General features: G+C 48.7%; 3 protein-coding genes across 4 annotated transcripts; 2 read left to right on the forward strand and 1 right to left on the reverse strand.

The window, feature by feature from the left end:
- Positions 1-23: 23 nt before the first annotated feature.
- Positions 24-4,752, forward strand: RPL12 (ribosomal protein L12). Its single transcript, XM_081340072.1, has 7 exons — positions 24-226; positions 935-1,008; positions 1,615-1,713; positions 2,327-2,408; positions 3,345-3,431; positions 3,973-4,085; positions 4,544-4,752. The coding sequence occupies exons 1-7, from the start codon at positions 190-192 to the stop codon at positions 4,547-4,549; spliced, it is 498 nt and encodes a 165-aa protein (XP_081196198.1). The 5' UTR covers positions 24-189; the 3' UTR covers positions 4,550-4,752.
- A 204-nt stretch (positions 4,753-4,956) lies between these two features.
- Positions 4,957-7,335, reverse strand: STPG3 (sperm-tail PG-rich repeat containing 3). Its single transcript, XM_081340071.1, has 6 exons — positions 7,288-7,335; positions 6,447-6,587; positions 6,215-6,303; positions 5,854-5,965; positions 5,480-5,605; positions 4,957-5,231 (listed from the first exon to the last, which is right to left on the reverse strand). Exons 2-6 carry the CDS (start codon positions 6,562-6,564, stop codon positions 5,098-5,100), a joined length of 579 nt encoding a protein of 192 aa, XP_081196197.1. The 5' UTR covers positions 6,565-6,587; positions 7,288-7,335; the 3' UTR covers positions 4,957-5,097.
- Positions 7,336-8,810: 1,475 nt separating this feature from the next.
- Positions 8,811-14,922, forward strand: ZMYND19 (zinc finger MYND-type containing 19). 2 transcript variants are annotated; one of them, XM_081340062.1, is made up of 6 exons: positions 8,811-8,955; positions 11,457-11,516; positions 12,019-12,125; positions 12,631-12,771; positions 13,168-13,348; positions 14,427-14,922. In XM_081340062.1, exons 1-6 carry the CDS (start codon positions 8,860-8,862, stop codon positions 14,568-14,570), a joined length of 729 nt encoding a protein of 242 aa, XP_081196188.1. In that variant the 5' UTR covers positions 8,811-8,859; the 3' UTR covers positions 14,571-14,922. The 2 variants fall into 2 exon arrangements, with proteins under 2 accessions (XP_081196188.1, XP_081196189.1); XM_081340063.1 differs by lacking the exon at positions 8,811-8,955 and adding an exon at positions 9,812-10,022.
- The last annotated feature ends 816 nt before the right edge of the window (positions 14,923-15,738 follow it).

Genomic DNA, 15,738 nt, shown 5'->3' on the forward strand with positions numbered 1-15,738 from the left:
TGGACGTGGCGTCGCAAAGCAGGCGTGGTCCAGGCGGCCGTTGGCCCATATCTCGCGAGACCTCGGCAGCTAGACGCCGCAGAGTCGCCCTTCCGAGGCCTTTCGGTTTTTCGTCGCGGATCCGGCTTCTCCCTTTGTGAATCCGCCGCCATCTGAGCGGGACGTTGGCCGGAGGTCACTGTTGCCATCATGCCGCCCAAGTTCGACCCCAACGAGATCAAAGTCGGTGGGTATGGAGGCCGGCTGGTGCTTCTCGGCGTGAATCCGGCCGAATTGTTTTCTCGGTTAGAGCTTTTCCGCAGGACCAGCACGTCTGAACGCTTCTTTGGCGTGTCTGCTTTGGGTTTCTGTTCCTTTCTTCTTGATTCAGTATTTTGATAACTTGTGGCCTGGTTCCCTTCCCTAGGGAGGCCCAATCTCCCTCGCTTAATCAGGGGATTAGTGAAATCATTTCATCAGCTTTTCAGACGATTAGAGATGAAATAAATCATAACGAAACGAGAGGGGCGCTGTATAAATTTCATCAAAAGGGATTGCGGGATCGCAAAAAGGGAGTTTTAATAAAGAGAATTAATTCTGCCATACGCAGAAGCAAAAAGACCCGGCAGCCATTTTGTCTGAAATGGTATGGAGTTTCCTGCAGGGGATTGGTTCGACTAGATGACCTCCGAGGTCCCTTCCAACTTGAGGATGATGATGATTTATCCACCCGCTTTCTAGCTTTGCAGAAACTTCGGTGCTGGGTTGCAAAATTGTGTTTCCCTCTGAATTGCAAAATAATTAAATTGATCAGGTCTGAAGGCAGTTGTTCTCTGGCCCAGAAAACCAGCCTGGAGATCTCCATGCAGCTGCTAGGAATCTCAGGATGTGTTTGGGATTAATTTTTATTAAATTATTTACTATATTGTGTGTTTTTTCTTTTCTTTTCTGGCAGTGTTCCTGAGATGCACCGGAGGTGAAGTCGGGGCCACTTCTGCCCTGGCTCCCAAAATCGGACCTTTGGGTTTGGTAGGTCTTTTTACATTTTCTGAATCGGAGGGATTTTTTTTTGTCTCTCGGAATTTAATTTGAGTAGAGAATCTCTTTTTTTTTTTTGGCCCACCATAATCTCTTCTAAAGCAAGCAAAAAAATGGCCTGTTTTGGCTCGCTTTGAAAGACTTAGCCTAAGAGGCTTGTGAATTATGTGTGAGTTGTTTAGAAGCTGCTTCGGACAATTGTGAATTATGTGTGAGTTGTTTAGAAGCTGCTTCGGGCAATCCGTTTCCCATGTTGATCAACCTGTGGTGGGTGAATTTATTCCCACCCTCCCCCCAAAAAATAGTGGGTTGGAAGATTTATAAGCAGTGCGATTCTTAAAATTGTCTCCCTTCTAATGGTGTCGGCCATTACAATCACACCTAGGGTTGTGTTGAATTCATGTCATCTGGCCTAATGTTGGGCATTGATTGACTTGCAGAGATTACATTTAAATGACCGGATAGTTACCAGTCGTTCGGTCAAACACGTGTCCTATTTCCGTGCCAGAATCTCTGGCTAATACTGAAAGAAAACGGCGTATATTAGCTAACCGTTAAATGCTATACTTAAAAAAAATTCTGCTTCTGACTTTTCAGTCTCCAAAGAAAGTGGGAGATGACATTGCCAAGGCCACCGGCGACTGGAAGGGCCTGCGGATCACGGTGAAGCTGACCATTCAGAACAGGCAAGCACAGGTACACACAACGCCACAAGGGATGGCTCCCTGGTCAACGGGCCAAGTCTCAAAAGACTGGCCGAGCTGTAATCCCGGCAGGGTTAACTCAGCCTTTCATCCTTCCGAGGTCGATAAAATGAGTACCACTCAAGTTTTATTGGGTGGGAGGTTTCCCAAGACTGCACCTTGACTGTAATCCCAAGCCCTTTGGGAATCCTGGATTCCGATGGATTAATAACATGGTCCTGGTGATCAAAAGTTTGGCTGCATTTTGCAACTTGGGAATAGCAACCGGCGGCTTGCAGTTTGGATCTGCTGGGGCTTATCCGTCTTTTTGTTACAGCCTCCTTGGCGTAAAGGCCTTTCAGCTTAACTGTCGCCTTGCAAATGGTTCAGGCATTTCATGAGTGTGGTGCCAGGTCCCAGGCTCGACACACACATGTAAAACGGGCCTCCTGCACATTTTGTTTAAATACAGTTTGTTGAGTAAATGGCACTGGGTTGAGTTCAGCCAACACCAGATTGCACCAGTTAAAAGCACCGAGACTTAAGAGGTACGTGAGGCTATAATGAGCTTGGGAGCAGAAAGCTAATCTTCTGATCTCACAATTTGGCTTGTTTGAGCCCTGTAGATTGAAGTGGTCCCATCAGCCTCTGCCCTGATTATCAAAGCGCTGAAGGAGCCGCCTCGTGATCGCAAGAAGCAGAAGAACAGTGAGTGTCTGCTTGTTTTATTTGAGAGATTGTACATCGCCTGATTTTCATTCACTGCTCGGCTGCGGAGTCGCTCCAACTCTAGAAAGACCCAAGTGTTGATTTGTAAAAAATTGTAAAAATTGGAGGAAGTCAGATAGATACATATAGGAGGCTGTTAGGTTGTGATGCAAGCTAGCTGGGAAGGCCAATATGTAAAATTATTTTCATAGTTGTCGCTTCCAGTAATACAGGTCATCCTCGACTTGAAACGGCTCCTTTAGTGACTGACCAAAGTTACGACACTGAAAAAGTTAATTTAGGACTGTGTTTCACACTTACAATCATTGCTGCCTCAAAATTCAGGCACTTGGCCACTGACTCGCATTTATGACGGCCACAGTGTCCCGGGCTCACGTGATCCCCTTTTACCATCCTCTGACAAGCCCAAGTCAATGGGGAATCTAGATTCACTTAACAATCGTGCTACTAATTGTAACAGCTGCAGAGGTTCATTTAATCACGATAGCAAGAAAGGTCGTCAAATAGGGCGAAATTCAACAGCCTGGCTGAGCAGCAGGAATTGGGGGCTCAATTGCTCAAGTCGTAAGTGGAAGACTACCTGTGTTTGGAGGCCTGTTAATTGGGGTTGGGGACAGGACCTCCGTCAACGCGTGCCCAGGTTTGAGGGGGTGAGGATGAAACTTGCCTTGAACCCCCACGGCAGTGGCGCCTTTTGCACCAGCCACCCGCCACTGTGCTTGCCTGTTTTCAGCCGTGGCTTGCACACTCCAGTGGTGAGCTGAGAGTAAACCCCTTTCAAGGAAACAGAGCTATTCTCCCCGTGGGTAACTCTGTGCCGAAGACTGGGAACAGAAGCACGCAATGTTTCCTAATCGATATGATCGGCCCTCTTTGCAAAAACCCAACTGGGCTTCTGTTTTTGTTTCCTAATAGTTAAACATAACGGCAGCATCAGCTTCGACGACATTGTCAACATTGCCCGGCAGATGAGGCATCGTTCCTTGGCCCGGGAGCTCTCTGGTAAGATGGGACCCCTTCTTAAATCAGGGGTCTTCAAACTTGGGCCCTTTTGGTCTTCAACTTTGCGCGCGCACGCACGCCTGGCTGAGGAATTCTGGGAAGTTGGAAGTCCACAAGTCGTACAAGGGCCGAGTTTGAAGACCCTGTCTTAAATGACTCTGAAGGGTTCTCGGCAGCTAACAAATTAGAAGCATGGCTGGTTCTCTACTGGTGAAATTTAAATCGATTGCAAGCTACAGTTGACCTTTCCTTTGAAGTTTGCACCTGGTATGCAAACCCACCTGGTTATTGGGGTGGCTTGAAAGAAGTACAGCCCTCAGGAGGAGGAGGAGCAGTTGATTTCCAAACGAAGTGGATGATTGGGCGAGCACCTTGTGCGTTAGAAAACAAGGAATTACGAATTTGCATCCTGATCAGGGAAAGGGGGGGGGGACTCTATGCAGTTAGGCCCGCTGTGCCTTTTGGGGTAGGGAAGTAAGTTTACGTGCTGCGGTAGGTGGACACCGGTGTGTGAATTCAGACATCCTTGGCCCTTTTGCAGGCACTATTAAGGAGATCCTGGGAACTGCCCACTCGGTTGGCTGCAGTGTTGATGGGAGACACCCTCACGATGTTATTGACGACATCAATAGCGGGGCAGTTGAGTGCCCAGCGGTGAGTATTTGCCTTCCTAAAAAGTAAATCGATTGGAAGCAAATTGGGGGCTGCGGTTAACGTGCTGGGCTAGAAACCGGGAGACAGCAAGTTCTAGTCTCGCCTTAGCCACGAAAGCTGGCTGGGTGAATTTGGGCCAATCGCCAGGAGGCATTGAGTTCTAGTCCTGCCTTAGGCATGAAAGCCAGCTCTTTCTCAGCCCAACCTGCCTCACAGGATTGTTGTGGGGGAAATTGAAAGAGGGTGGGTGGGGGGAAACGTTACATATTTTTGCTGCCTCGAGTTATTGATGAAAGAACAAAGGTGGGAGAAAAAGAAATTAATAAATAATAAATCTTGCAACTGCCTGTAAAACCCACCGATTCCTTCCCTGCTCCACCTCAATGGGTTATAAGGAGAGAAAGGCAATCTGAAAAATAAACTGAATTGGCCTTTTATTTCTTTCCCTTCTCCAACAGAACTAGGTCTGCCACCTGAACAGACTGCCTCTGCAACTTGGTTTTTCTACCCTTCCGTAAAAAAAAATAGTAGTTTGTTTGGCTGCTGCCATGAAAAATGGGATCTTCATCACCTCTCCAACTTGCATGTTTTAAGGTGTGATTCCCTTAGGATGCTGAAAGAGTTGTTAATGAGTTTCAAAAATAAAAATTGCACCAGGTTAACTCCAGGTCTTTCTCGGCTATATTTTTAGGCTTGAACCAATAACACCCGATTTGCCTTACGGGTAATTCAAGTGTAAAATTGGCAAACGCTCTCTAGACGGTATTCTATTCCACAAACATTTCCAATGGACTACTGCTTTTGTCCTCATAGTTTTCGTAGATGGATATTATTTATTTCTCTTCTCCCTTTGCTAACTTAACTCAGCCTGATGCCCGGAAGGTTTACAAACAGGAGAATTAGTTTTTTCTTTTTGCAAGCATGTATTAACCGTGAGCAGCCCACAGGTATTACAAGGTGCAGAAATGGAGCGGTGAAGGAGCCCAGACTAGTTTTGTTCTTGTTGGTAGCTTCACAGTGTTGAAAATGGGCCTGTTTCATGCTTCTTTGGTCGTCTCACACCTTGGATGTAGAAGCCCGGGCACCTGGGGAAGCGTGCGTTGTACCCTTTGTCCACATTGTAAGCTCCCGGACCGGGAGTCCCCTCTGTCAAAAAAACAAGATTGTCATTTGATGCCTCCTTGCATATCTGGATTTTTTGCTCTGAAGCTAAGAGGAAGCGGTCCTTTCTCTCCAAAATGGTCCATCCTATCCTTCTGGGATAGGAAGCGTAACATCTTGTTTCTCCTCAAAACCCCCACTCCAGTTGCCTTTTCAAAATTAAAACCCGCTTCTGATGCAACTATGACCTGGTATGGCCGAGAATCTTCATAGGCCTTCCGATTCTTCCTCACCTTTTTCGACCAATCTGAACAGAGTGACTGGGACAGGGTTGATGATGATGGATGGCGACCGATGAAGCATCAGCGTGTAGGCACGTTCAATGTTATACTGATTGGGGCCTGGTTCATATAGGCTGCCTGCAAGTTGAATACAGAAGGAATATTTACCTTTGGGGCGTTCTACAGCCTGGGATTCCCCGATTCTCTCCCACATCCGAAACGAGCCTGGCCCTACTTGGCATCAAGGTCAGCCAAAGGGCTGTTGACCTTCTTGCCCAAGTTCTCCAGATGTTCCTCAACCTCCTGGGGTTTTTCCCTGGTGGCTTGCTGAGACCAGGAATTCCTTCCTCCTGTGCCCGGAGAACGTTTCTTGGGGACCATCTCACCTTTGTTGACCAAAGACAACTCGCCCCTCTGGCCGAAGGTGAAATTTGGGGTGTTGGGCCGGTTGGCAGCTTTAGCTCCTAAGGGTTGACCGTACTGTGAAGGAGAAGGCCACTGGGGTGGAGTGGAAAAAAAAGAGGTGAGGTAGAGCAGATGCCCCCCAACCTTTTGGGCACCAGGGAGAGAGTGGTTTTGTGCGATGCCTGCATCAGACAGATGGGGCTTTGCTTGTTTGTGTGGCCCGGGCCGGAGGTTGGGGACCCACCCCTGCACTGAGGTGTACTGATGTCCGCCCTTGGTGGACTTACGGACATTACATCCAAAGGAGCCTCCTGTGATTCTGCATTTTAAGGGACCACGTACGTTGCTTTCGGTGTTAAAGTCCACTTTCCTGCAGAAGGGATTCTTGCTCATGAACCAAGACTTCTGCCACGCACGACGCCCTCCACCTTCTAGTAAAAATTTTAAAAAAACAAAACAAGTCACCTTTGCAGCACAAGGAGAGAGGACTTAAAATCTTGAAACCTTCCCGGTAATTCACTCTCACGCTTTGGTGCCAAAATTCGTGGTCCGGGCATCCTTTTCCCTCCAGTACCTCGAGGGGGGGTCTTCCACCCAAACGTGTAGGACGGGGCGATAGTCTCTCTGCAGGCCATCGTGGGAGGCGAGTAAGCTGCTGGACCAGGACTGTCCGTGTTCAATAGGAACTGCATCCGGTCTTGGGCTTTTGTTTCTCCTAAACAAAGAGAAGGGACACGGTGGCTCAGTGGGTTAGGACGCTGAGCTTGTCGATCAGATGGTTGGCAGTTTGGCGGGTCGAATCCCGAGTGCCGCGTAGCAGAGCGAGCGCCTGTTACTCATCCCAGCTTCTGCCAACCTAGCAGTTCTAAAGCACGTAAAAACGCAAGTATAAAAATAGGGACCACTCTGGTGGGAAGGGAACAGCGTTCCGTGCGCCTTTGGCGTCTAGTCATGCCGGCCACATGACCACGGAGGCGTCCTCGGACAAGCGCTGGCTCTTCGGCTTTGAAACGGAGATGAGCACCGGCCCCTAGAGTCGGAAACGACTAGCACGCATGTGCGGGGGAACCTTTACCTTTTTAGATCTATCAAGAGGACACAAGTATGTTTCCCCACCTCAGACACTTAAGAATCTCCCAGATGTTCTGTTTTAAAAACTTGCATTGATTTGGGCTGGCAAAGGATGGCACTGAACACTAGCAAAACATGAAAAAAAAATTCACTCTGGTGTTTGTAGTCCTATTTAAATCATCCTGAGTAAAAAAAAAAACAATTCCAATATGCCTCACGGTTACTAATACATTTTTGAAGTCACCACACTGGCGTTCTCTATATTGCAGTGGAATTAGGCACATGCAGCTTTTTCGCTAAGTACACAAGGAAGCTGCAGCATTGTCCTGAAGGATTGCACTTACTGTTTATCTTTCCACCATGAATGTCCGGGAATAAGGGGGTCCCACTTGTTTCTTTGCCTTGATGACCCCTGGAAACAAAATGCCAGACTTCACCCCATGCAATCCTCTGCAATAGGCTAATCGGGCTAGTCCTCTAATCAGAAAAAGTTGATATAATTGCAAAGATCAGTGGTGTGAACATGTGTCACCCACAAAAGCTGTGCATTTATTTATTCAGTTTATATTTATTAATACATTGCCCTCTGGCCCTGGGATGGACATGCCCCAAAGCAAGAATGAGCAATGCTTTAGCTACAGTTGGAATGTGACTGAAATATTCCCCATAAAAATGGGAGTTCACCCATCTATTAACAAAAATCTGACTCTACAAGGAAAGCTACTGAGGTTCTTCCTTAGCGTTCCTTGGCTTTATTGCATTTTTTTTTAAAAAAAGTTGTAAGCTGCCCAGAATTGCTGGATATGAAAGAGGCACCAAATAAATTTCATAAGTAAATCCTTTCAAGAAATACACTTTTAAGGTCCTTCTGCCTTGGGTAGCTTTCTAAATTCTGAGCACATCGGCTAAGAATTTGAACCCAGACTAGGCAAAATAATAGAGATGGCTCTTGAAGTCCCATAATTCCAAACATCAGTTTCAGGACCATCCTGGCTAATATGAGCCAAGGACTGTTCTTGTCGGGTAGGCAGTACGCCAACAAAAACCCCAGTTCAAAATCCCAACATCAGGAGAACATATGTAGATCTGGACGCTCAGCATCTGCTAAACTATAAAATGGGATGGTTGGCTGATTGACGCGTTTGCAACGTCGACTGTTATGGATCAGCCCAAGTTACCTTAGCAACAAAACCTCTTGGTTGGGGGAACCAATTTGTAATATTTCTCTTGCCCTCTTACTTGGCTAGACTATTTTAGCGCCAGTCAAGACGCAGGGATTTAGATAGATCTTCCCGTTCGGTGGGAAAGATTGTACCTGCCTTTTATGAATGGATGATGCTTGAGGGGTCTTTTTCTGGCTGCTGTCCAAGTATTTCTGAGCCATAAACTTGATGTGTTTCTTCCGAGATTCCATTTCTAAGGCCCATGGACTGCACCATACTCGGTCACCTGGAATGGCAGATATGTGACATCAGTGGATTCTCACGCCCTGAGGTTCCGTTTGGCTGGAGCGTGGCCATTGGTCACCTGTCAGCTGGCCATAGCAAGGTGGCTTTCTTCAAGAGGAGGCTGGATCACGAAGGACACCAAGCCTTGCTTGGCTTAGCCATAGCTTGGGGAAGCCACCATGCTGCTCCCATTCATTCACATACAAGCTGTGGTCTATATTAAACTTACACCTTGGGCTAGTCACAAGCCTAGGAAAGGGCCAAGGGCAAAGAAAATTGCAGGGATTGATCCAGGCAGTCTCCCAGTCTCTCTTATTAAATCTGGGAAAGCAGGCTAAAATGAGATGGCTTGGGGTTGTTGTTTTTTTGTGGCTCCAGCAAACCATGGTTTATGGCTTGAACCAATTCCGGACAAGTGTGTCTTTGTGCTGTTGATTTCCACGGGGAAATGCAAGGAAGATCTGTAGGATGCACGAACCATCTTCCAAAGCTGAACACGGTACTGGCAGTCCCGGAGTTACAGGCACCGTCCGAAGTTACAACGGCACTGGGGTGAAAAAAAAAGTGAGTTATGACCGTTTTTCACACTTACGACTGTTGCAGCGTCAAAATTCGGGCACTTGGCTATGGAGACGTATTGCAGCATCCCGGCTTTGCGTGCGTCATGTGATCACAGTCAAGGGGTGGGGAAGGGGAAAAAAAAAGCTGAATTCGCTTAACGACCGTGCGATTCACTTAATAACTGCAGTGATTCGTTTAACAACCGGGTCCCAAAAAAAACAAAAAATTGGTTCGCGCTCACTGAACCACCTCCTGGCTTAGCCATGGAAACGTTCCCCATTTTGAAAGAGGATTATAGATATGCCCGCAAATAAATAAAATTCGAAATTGGGTTTATTACACATTTTTGTGTGTGTGTGTGCATACAGTTTATAAAGCATTTATAGTAGGCATATTTAATAGAAGCTTTCCGCAATGCCTACGCGTGTATGCCCGCACACACAAGACGACGCACCTCAAGAGAGGGGACGTCTCCTTTAAAAGGCGGGACAGGACGCTGCGCGCATGCGCCAGCCGGGCCGCCGCGGGAAGTCTAATCAACCGGCGAAGCAGCAGGAGGAGGAGGAGGGGGAAAAGGGTGGGGCGGGAGGCGGGGCCGAGAGAGGAGAGAGAGTGCAAAAAAAAAAAGAGAGAGACAACCATGAGGTCATCAGCCGCGGCCGCCGGCGGCCGGGTCACGTGGCGGCCGTCGCGCGGGAGGCCGGGCGGGCCCCTCCCCTCCGGGCCGGCGCGGAGGCGATGACGCGGCAGCGCGGCTCGCGCGCTGATTGGGCGGCGGCCGGCCGACGGAGGCCGGCGGCGCGGCGGGGCGTGCGGCCCCGCCCCCTCGCCCGCCCCTCCTCCTCCTCCTCCTTCTCTCGCTCCGGGTGTGCGCGAGGCGGCGGCGGCGGCGGCGGCGCGTGGCCTCGGCGGCGTCTCCGTCCAGCGCGGCCTCCCCTCCTCCTCCTCCTCTCCTCCTCCTCCTCCTCTTTCTTCTCCCCTCTTCCCCTCTTCCTCCTCTCCGCGCCCAGGCCGGGGCCATGACCGACTTCAAGCTGGGCATCGTGAGGCTCGGCCGTGTGGCGGGCAAGGTGCGGGCCGCCCCCTCCTTCCCTCCCCCGCGGGCCTGAGGGGCCCTGCCTCTCTCTCTCTCCTTCTGGGGGGGGAGGAGGCCCTCGGGTCGCGTGACGCGGCCCTGACGTCACACCGGGCACTCTGTGACGTCACCGCCCACCTAGGGGGGGGTCTTCCTCGCCCCCTTCTCTCTTGGGGGAGGCGCCACACACACACACACCCCACACACACACCAGCTCCCTGGGGGAAGGGAAGGGAGGGGAGGGGTCTCCCCAAAGCCAGGCACCGTGTAAGTGTGGGTGGGACTCCAAGTCCCATCACTCCCTCCGGGGGGCTGGGTGGATGGGGAATCAGGGTATTGAGGGCCGGGTGGGCACGAAGACCCTGCCGGAAAGGAGCCGTCTTCCAGCCTGGATTCCTCTCTAGAGGCAGGTGCCTTTGGATGGGTTTTATATACCCACCCCCCCCCCCCAAAAAAAGATGGGGTGGCTTCTGGTTCCTTGGGAAAGGGGGACATTCTGGGGCCAGGGTGGGTCTCTGGCAGGTTTCTTGGGACGGATTGCAGGAGTAGTAAATGGGGAGGGGTCTGGGGCTTAATTGGGGTGGCTGCAGGGGGGTGTCTGCTCTTTAGGGTCCCCAGATGGTTGGCCGCTGGGTGATGTGCATCTCCGGCTGGGGACGCCGGAGAAGGCTTTTCATAAGTCTGCTGCTGCAGTGGATGGGCGTCTAGTCTTCTAGGAGGCTTCATGTGTTCCTTTAGGTGAAAATAACTTCTGTGTTGGGAGCGTCTTTAGGAACTGTTGATAGTTCCCAGGCAAACATGATGTTGTTTGTTTTATTCTGCTGTTTTCCTTTTGCTTTGCTTAAGCTTCCTGTCCGATTCTTCGTTTTTTTATGATTGTGAGCCTCCTAGAGATAGGCAGATCTATGGCGAGATAGGCAGCAAATTTAATCATAATCATATATATTATGACTACGAATCGAATCGAAGGTCTTAAATAAAAACCTCACAAAAGCAGTCTTTGAAAAGACTTTTTCTTGACAGCCTGTAGCTGCTGGCTGAAAAAGAAAGAAAACACTCAATAGTCTTCGTTCCTCACGCTTTCTTCTTTGCTTTAAGAAGACCAATGGGGAGATTCCTCCATATCCTCAGAATGTGTTGCTGGAAATGCTACTGCAAGAAATAGATCTTGCTGCATCTAGCAGATTTAAATTTGTGGAGGATTTAATTGGGTAAAGACTCCCCCCCCAAAAAAAGTCTTTTTTGAAATACGTTTCTGGCGATTGGCCACTGAAATGTTAAACGCTTTATTTATTAGATTCGTGTGTGTTACATTTTCCTTTGTCTGCCACAGAATGTGGTTGTCGTGAAATGCAAAAGGCCCCCTGGTAAATTACAGCAACGTATTCTTGCAGGATATTTCATTTTGATTTATTTATTTTTATTGCAGACAAAATACACACTGATAGATGAGCAAGACATTCCTCTCGTGGAGAGCTACTCTTTTGAGGTAAGAATGCAGGGTCTTCATCTCCTGTGTTAATTTTCCAGTTTTTTCTTAGCCACTCTGACAAGCTGGATGGCCCTCTCCCTCCCTCGCCCCCAGCCTCATTTCTGAAGCACTTCAGTTCCAATATTCCAAGCTTTTGTGCGCAAGCCATTGTCGACGTTTAGTGATTTGACACCACAATGAGAACTGGATGGTTTCTGGGCCCACCTGCATTTTTACAGAAAAATGTTGATTGTATTGTGCCGTGGCCTTGAGTTGGAGCCACCAACCGACCTTGGTGCTTTCAAAGAATAATCAACACTGAAGAGCTCTAGGCTCTTCATTTTTTTTTAAAAAAAATATTTTTAAGACTTCTATTAACTTATTTTTAATTTCAGTGAAAAGTCATATTCACTGACTTGGCATCGCGTTTTCTAATACCCATATCGTTAGTGATCTCGGAAAGCGGACGGGCATTCAGATGCTTCAAAAACACAGAATGAATTCTTCCTTTTCTGTCCAGGCTCGCATGGAAGTTGACGCCGATGGGAACGGTGCTAGAATCTTTGCTTTTGCGTTCGACAAGAACCGAGGGAGGGGATTCGGGCGTCTGCTGCACGAGTTGCTGTGGTAAGTGAGGTGGTGGAAAGGAAACACAGCTACAGGTTTCCAAAGAGAAGTGTGTGTAAGGTGTCCTTGGAAGTGTTGCAAGCTTAGAGACGTAACTGCTTAATGAGGCTCGGATGGGTTATACATTCAGAGGGATAGAATCAAGGTGATGTGAAGTGTTAATAAAGCCTTAGTAAGACCACGCTTAAAATATTGCATCTGGTTTTGGTCACCATATTACGAAAATGATGTTGAGACTTAACTGTGGCAAGAAAGGTCATAAGATGGGGCAAAATTCACTTAACAAGCGTCTTGCTTAGCATTGGAAATGTCGGGCTCCCTCGTCACAAGCCGAGGACTACTCTTTGCACTCCTTTCTGCTTAGAATGGTTGGCAGCCGCCGCTAGGCTGCAGGTCCCTGGGCGTTTTCATACCGGTCTAGATTTGCAAGAGTTTCCCAAACCCAGGGTGTGAGCATCACCATGCAGCCGACCCCTGAACTGTAGACTTTGCCGTTTCTTTTCAGGGAAAGACACCGTGGGGGCATTGCCCCCGGCTTCCAGGTGGTGCATTTGAATGCAGTGACCGTTGACAATCGCTTGGACAACTTGCGATTGGTGCCGTGGGGCTGGAGGCCCAAAGCTGAAGAAATCTCTAGCAAACAAAGGTAAATTCTCTCTGATATCATAACCAGAAAAGCTGATTATTTCGTCCCTGGTTTTTGAGTTGGAGTCCATTTTTTAATTTTATTTTTTAAAGAAAACAGCAACAAACTCCCCTACTTTTTTACATGGCTATAAATGGAACGGGAAAAAGCGTACAAGCCGATGGAAGTAATAAGTAGAACTGCATTTGGGGTGGTGGAAATGGAATTGCCGAATGACTCTCTTTAGAAGAGCCGGCTGTCCCTGTGTCTAAATCAGGGGTGGCTGGCTGAGGAATTCTGGGGGTTGAAGTCCACAAGTCATAAAAGGGTGGAGTTTGAAGACCCCTGGTCTGAATCCTTAGCATTTCTTAACTTGGCAGAAGAAATGCTTAACTGCTACTCCTGCTGTTGTTGAAGGGAACAAAGCTTATACTGGCTGGCGATACAGCAGCTTCCCACTGACCCCATCGAGGAGCAGTTCCCCGTATTGAATGTCACGCGCTACTACAACGCTAACGGAGACGTGGTGGAAGAAGAGGAGAGTTCCTGCACATACTATGAATGTCACTACCCACCCTGCACAATGATTGAGAAACAGGTACGTGCCCAGCCTGTCACGGGGGGTGGGTGGTCTCCTGGGGATTGGCCCAGAGTCACCCAGGTGGTTTTGAGGCCTAAGCTGGGACTAGAACTCACCGTCTCCTGGGGATTGGCTCAAAGTCACCCAGCCAGCTTTCATGCCTAAGGCAGGACTAGAACTCACCGTCTCCCGGTGATTGGCACAAAGTCACCCAGCCAGCTTTCATGCCTAAGGCAGGACTAGAACTCACCGTCTCCTGGGGATCGGCCCAAAGTCACCCAGCTGTCTTTTCACGTCTAAGGCAGGACTAGAACTCACGGTCTCCCATTTTTCCGCCTTCAACTGTAAACCACACTAACAAACTAGGCCGAACCCGTTGGCGTCTTGTAAGCCAACCTAAGTTGTGGGACTGTGAGATGAACTCACGAGAGATCGATGGATCGTTAAGGTGCTTCCAAGTAAAAGAGGCAGGATGCAGAGATGCAATCATTATGAAGCTTTATTCATCGATAGATTATATAGAAAGAGCTATATGGCATGGAGGCATCCATGCTTGTATGATAGAGAGAGAATGCATGCAAGAGAGAAAGAGAGAACGAGAACAAAGCAGCCCCTGAGCAGAGGTATTTATGGGGGGTCTCAGCCCCTCCCTAACCATAAAACACTCTCGCCAATGGGGCTGCAAGGGGCCGGGGACCCCTGACCCATCAGTGGAAGCAAAGAAGCCTCTTTGCTCCCATCTGATGACCTTTTTGGGGAACTGCCAATGGCTGGCACAAAACATCTAACAGGGACTGTGGCATCTCTTGATAGAAACCAAAGTGGCCCTAATCAAATTGCCACGCCAGTTCATATCCAGATGCCAACCACCTCTTGGCTCTCTCTCTTGTCTCCAGTCCATGCTCCCAACTTCTTGGACTCAGCTCCATTGGGGGTTTGGGTCTTTTCCGGGGAGGGCCCCGGAAACGTCGATTGATATCTCTCTCTCTCTCTCTCTCTCTCTCTCTCTCTCTCTCTCCTTCCTTCCTTCCTTCCTTCCTTCCTTCCTTCCTTCCTTCCTTCCTTCCTTCCTTTCCCTTGCTGCTCGTCGCTCCAGTTACGCGAATTTAACATCTGTGGCCGATGCCAGGTTGCGCGATACTGCGGTTCCCAGTGCCAGCAGAAAGACTGGCCTGCTCACAAGAAGCACTGTCGGGAGAAGAAACGGCCCGTCCAGCAGGAACTGGGACCAGAGCGGTGACAGGCTGGCCAAAAAAACTTCCGCCGCAAGGGCCCCTCCCCCTCCCGGAGGGCGAGGGCGAGGGGAGGGGCTCCGACTTTGCACAGACTGCTGACTTGAAGCCAGAGGCACTGACAACAAGGAGAAAAGGAAGAAAGAAGAAGACGAAAGACCAAGAGATGCTTGAGAAGAGGGAACTGGCCATTTTTTTCCCCCTCCTAGTGTTAAAAAACAACAACAACAAAACCACAAATCTCAAGCGGGAAGAACAAAAAGAGACTACTATAGAAGCTCTCCTAGTTTTGGAAGCTTCTTGTTATTTATATGTTAATATGTTTGTAAAGTTGTGTACAGGTTTCTGTTTTGTTTCAAAAGGGAGGGGGGGTTGTTTGGGGGGGGGTTTGTTTTTTTTTCCGAGGAGGAGGAGGGGGTTAGCAATGCTCTTTATCTAGGACTCATTTACTGTAAACGTTCGGGTGAGAACACATTGTTGGTTGAAAAATAATAATAATAACTGTCCTGTAGCGCAAGCTTTTTTGGCTCCCTGGGAGGAGATTTAGCACAGACATGAGCAGTTATAATCTGAACAACTCTGCATGGAAGTTGTGTTTTCAAGTAAAGGATTGGAATGGATCGCTGACTTTTTTTTTTCCTCCTCTCCCCCCCTCCCCCCCCAATATTTTAAGGACTTGGCTTTCTGCTTCCATGACCTGTTCTTTGCTGTTACTTCTTTTCTCCCCCCCCCACCCCCCCCCAATGTATTTCCCCACGGTACGCAATTTGAGCTGACGTGGGGGCTTGTCAGCTTCTGCTAATGTTAACGGACAGGCCTTGACTTAACAGCCACAACTGAGGGCCAACGTTTCTGTTGCTAGGGGAGGCAGTTGTGAAGTGCCCGTTTTGCACCCTTTCGTCCGAATTTGAATTTTGATCACGTGACCAAGGGGATGCTGCTAGAGTCGTAAATACAAAAAAACCCACCCCGGTCCTAAGTTGTTTTTTTTTTTCCCCAACGCCGCTGTAACTTTGAAGGGTCACTAAAATGAACGGTTATAAGTTGGGGGACTACCTACGCTTCCCCAGCTGCAGAGTGCATGATAATTCCTTAGATGAAGCAGCTCTCAAATAATTTGCAATTTGAGGGTTTGAAGAAGGGTCAGGAGAGATGGACCGTGCTTATTGGGGGTTC

Source organism: Vipera berus (genome assembly GCF_964194415.1).
Source record: "Vipera berus genome assembly, chromosome: 15".
Lineage (NCBI taxonomy): Eukaryota > Metazoa > Chordata > Lepidosauria > Squamata > Viperidae > Vipera > Vipera berus.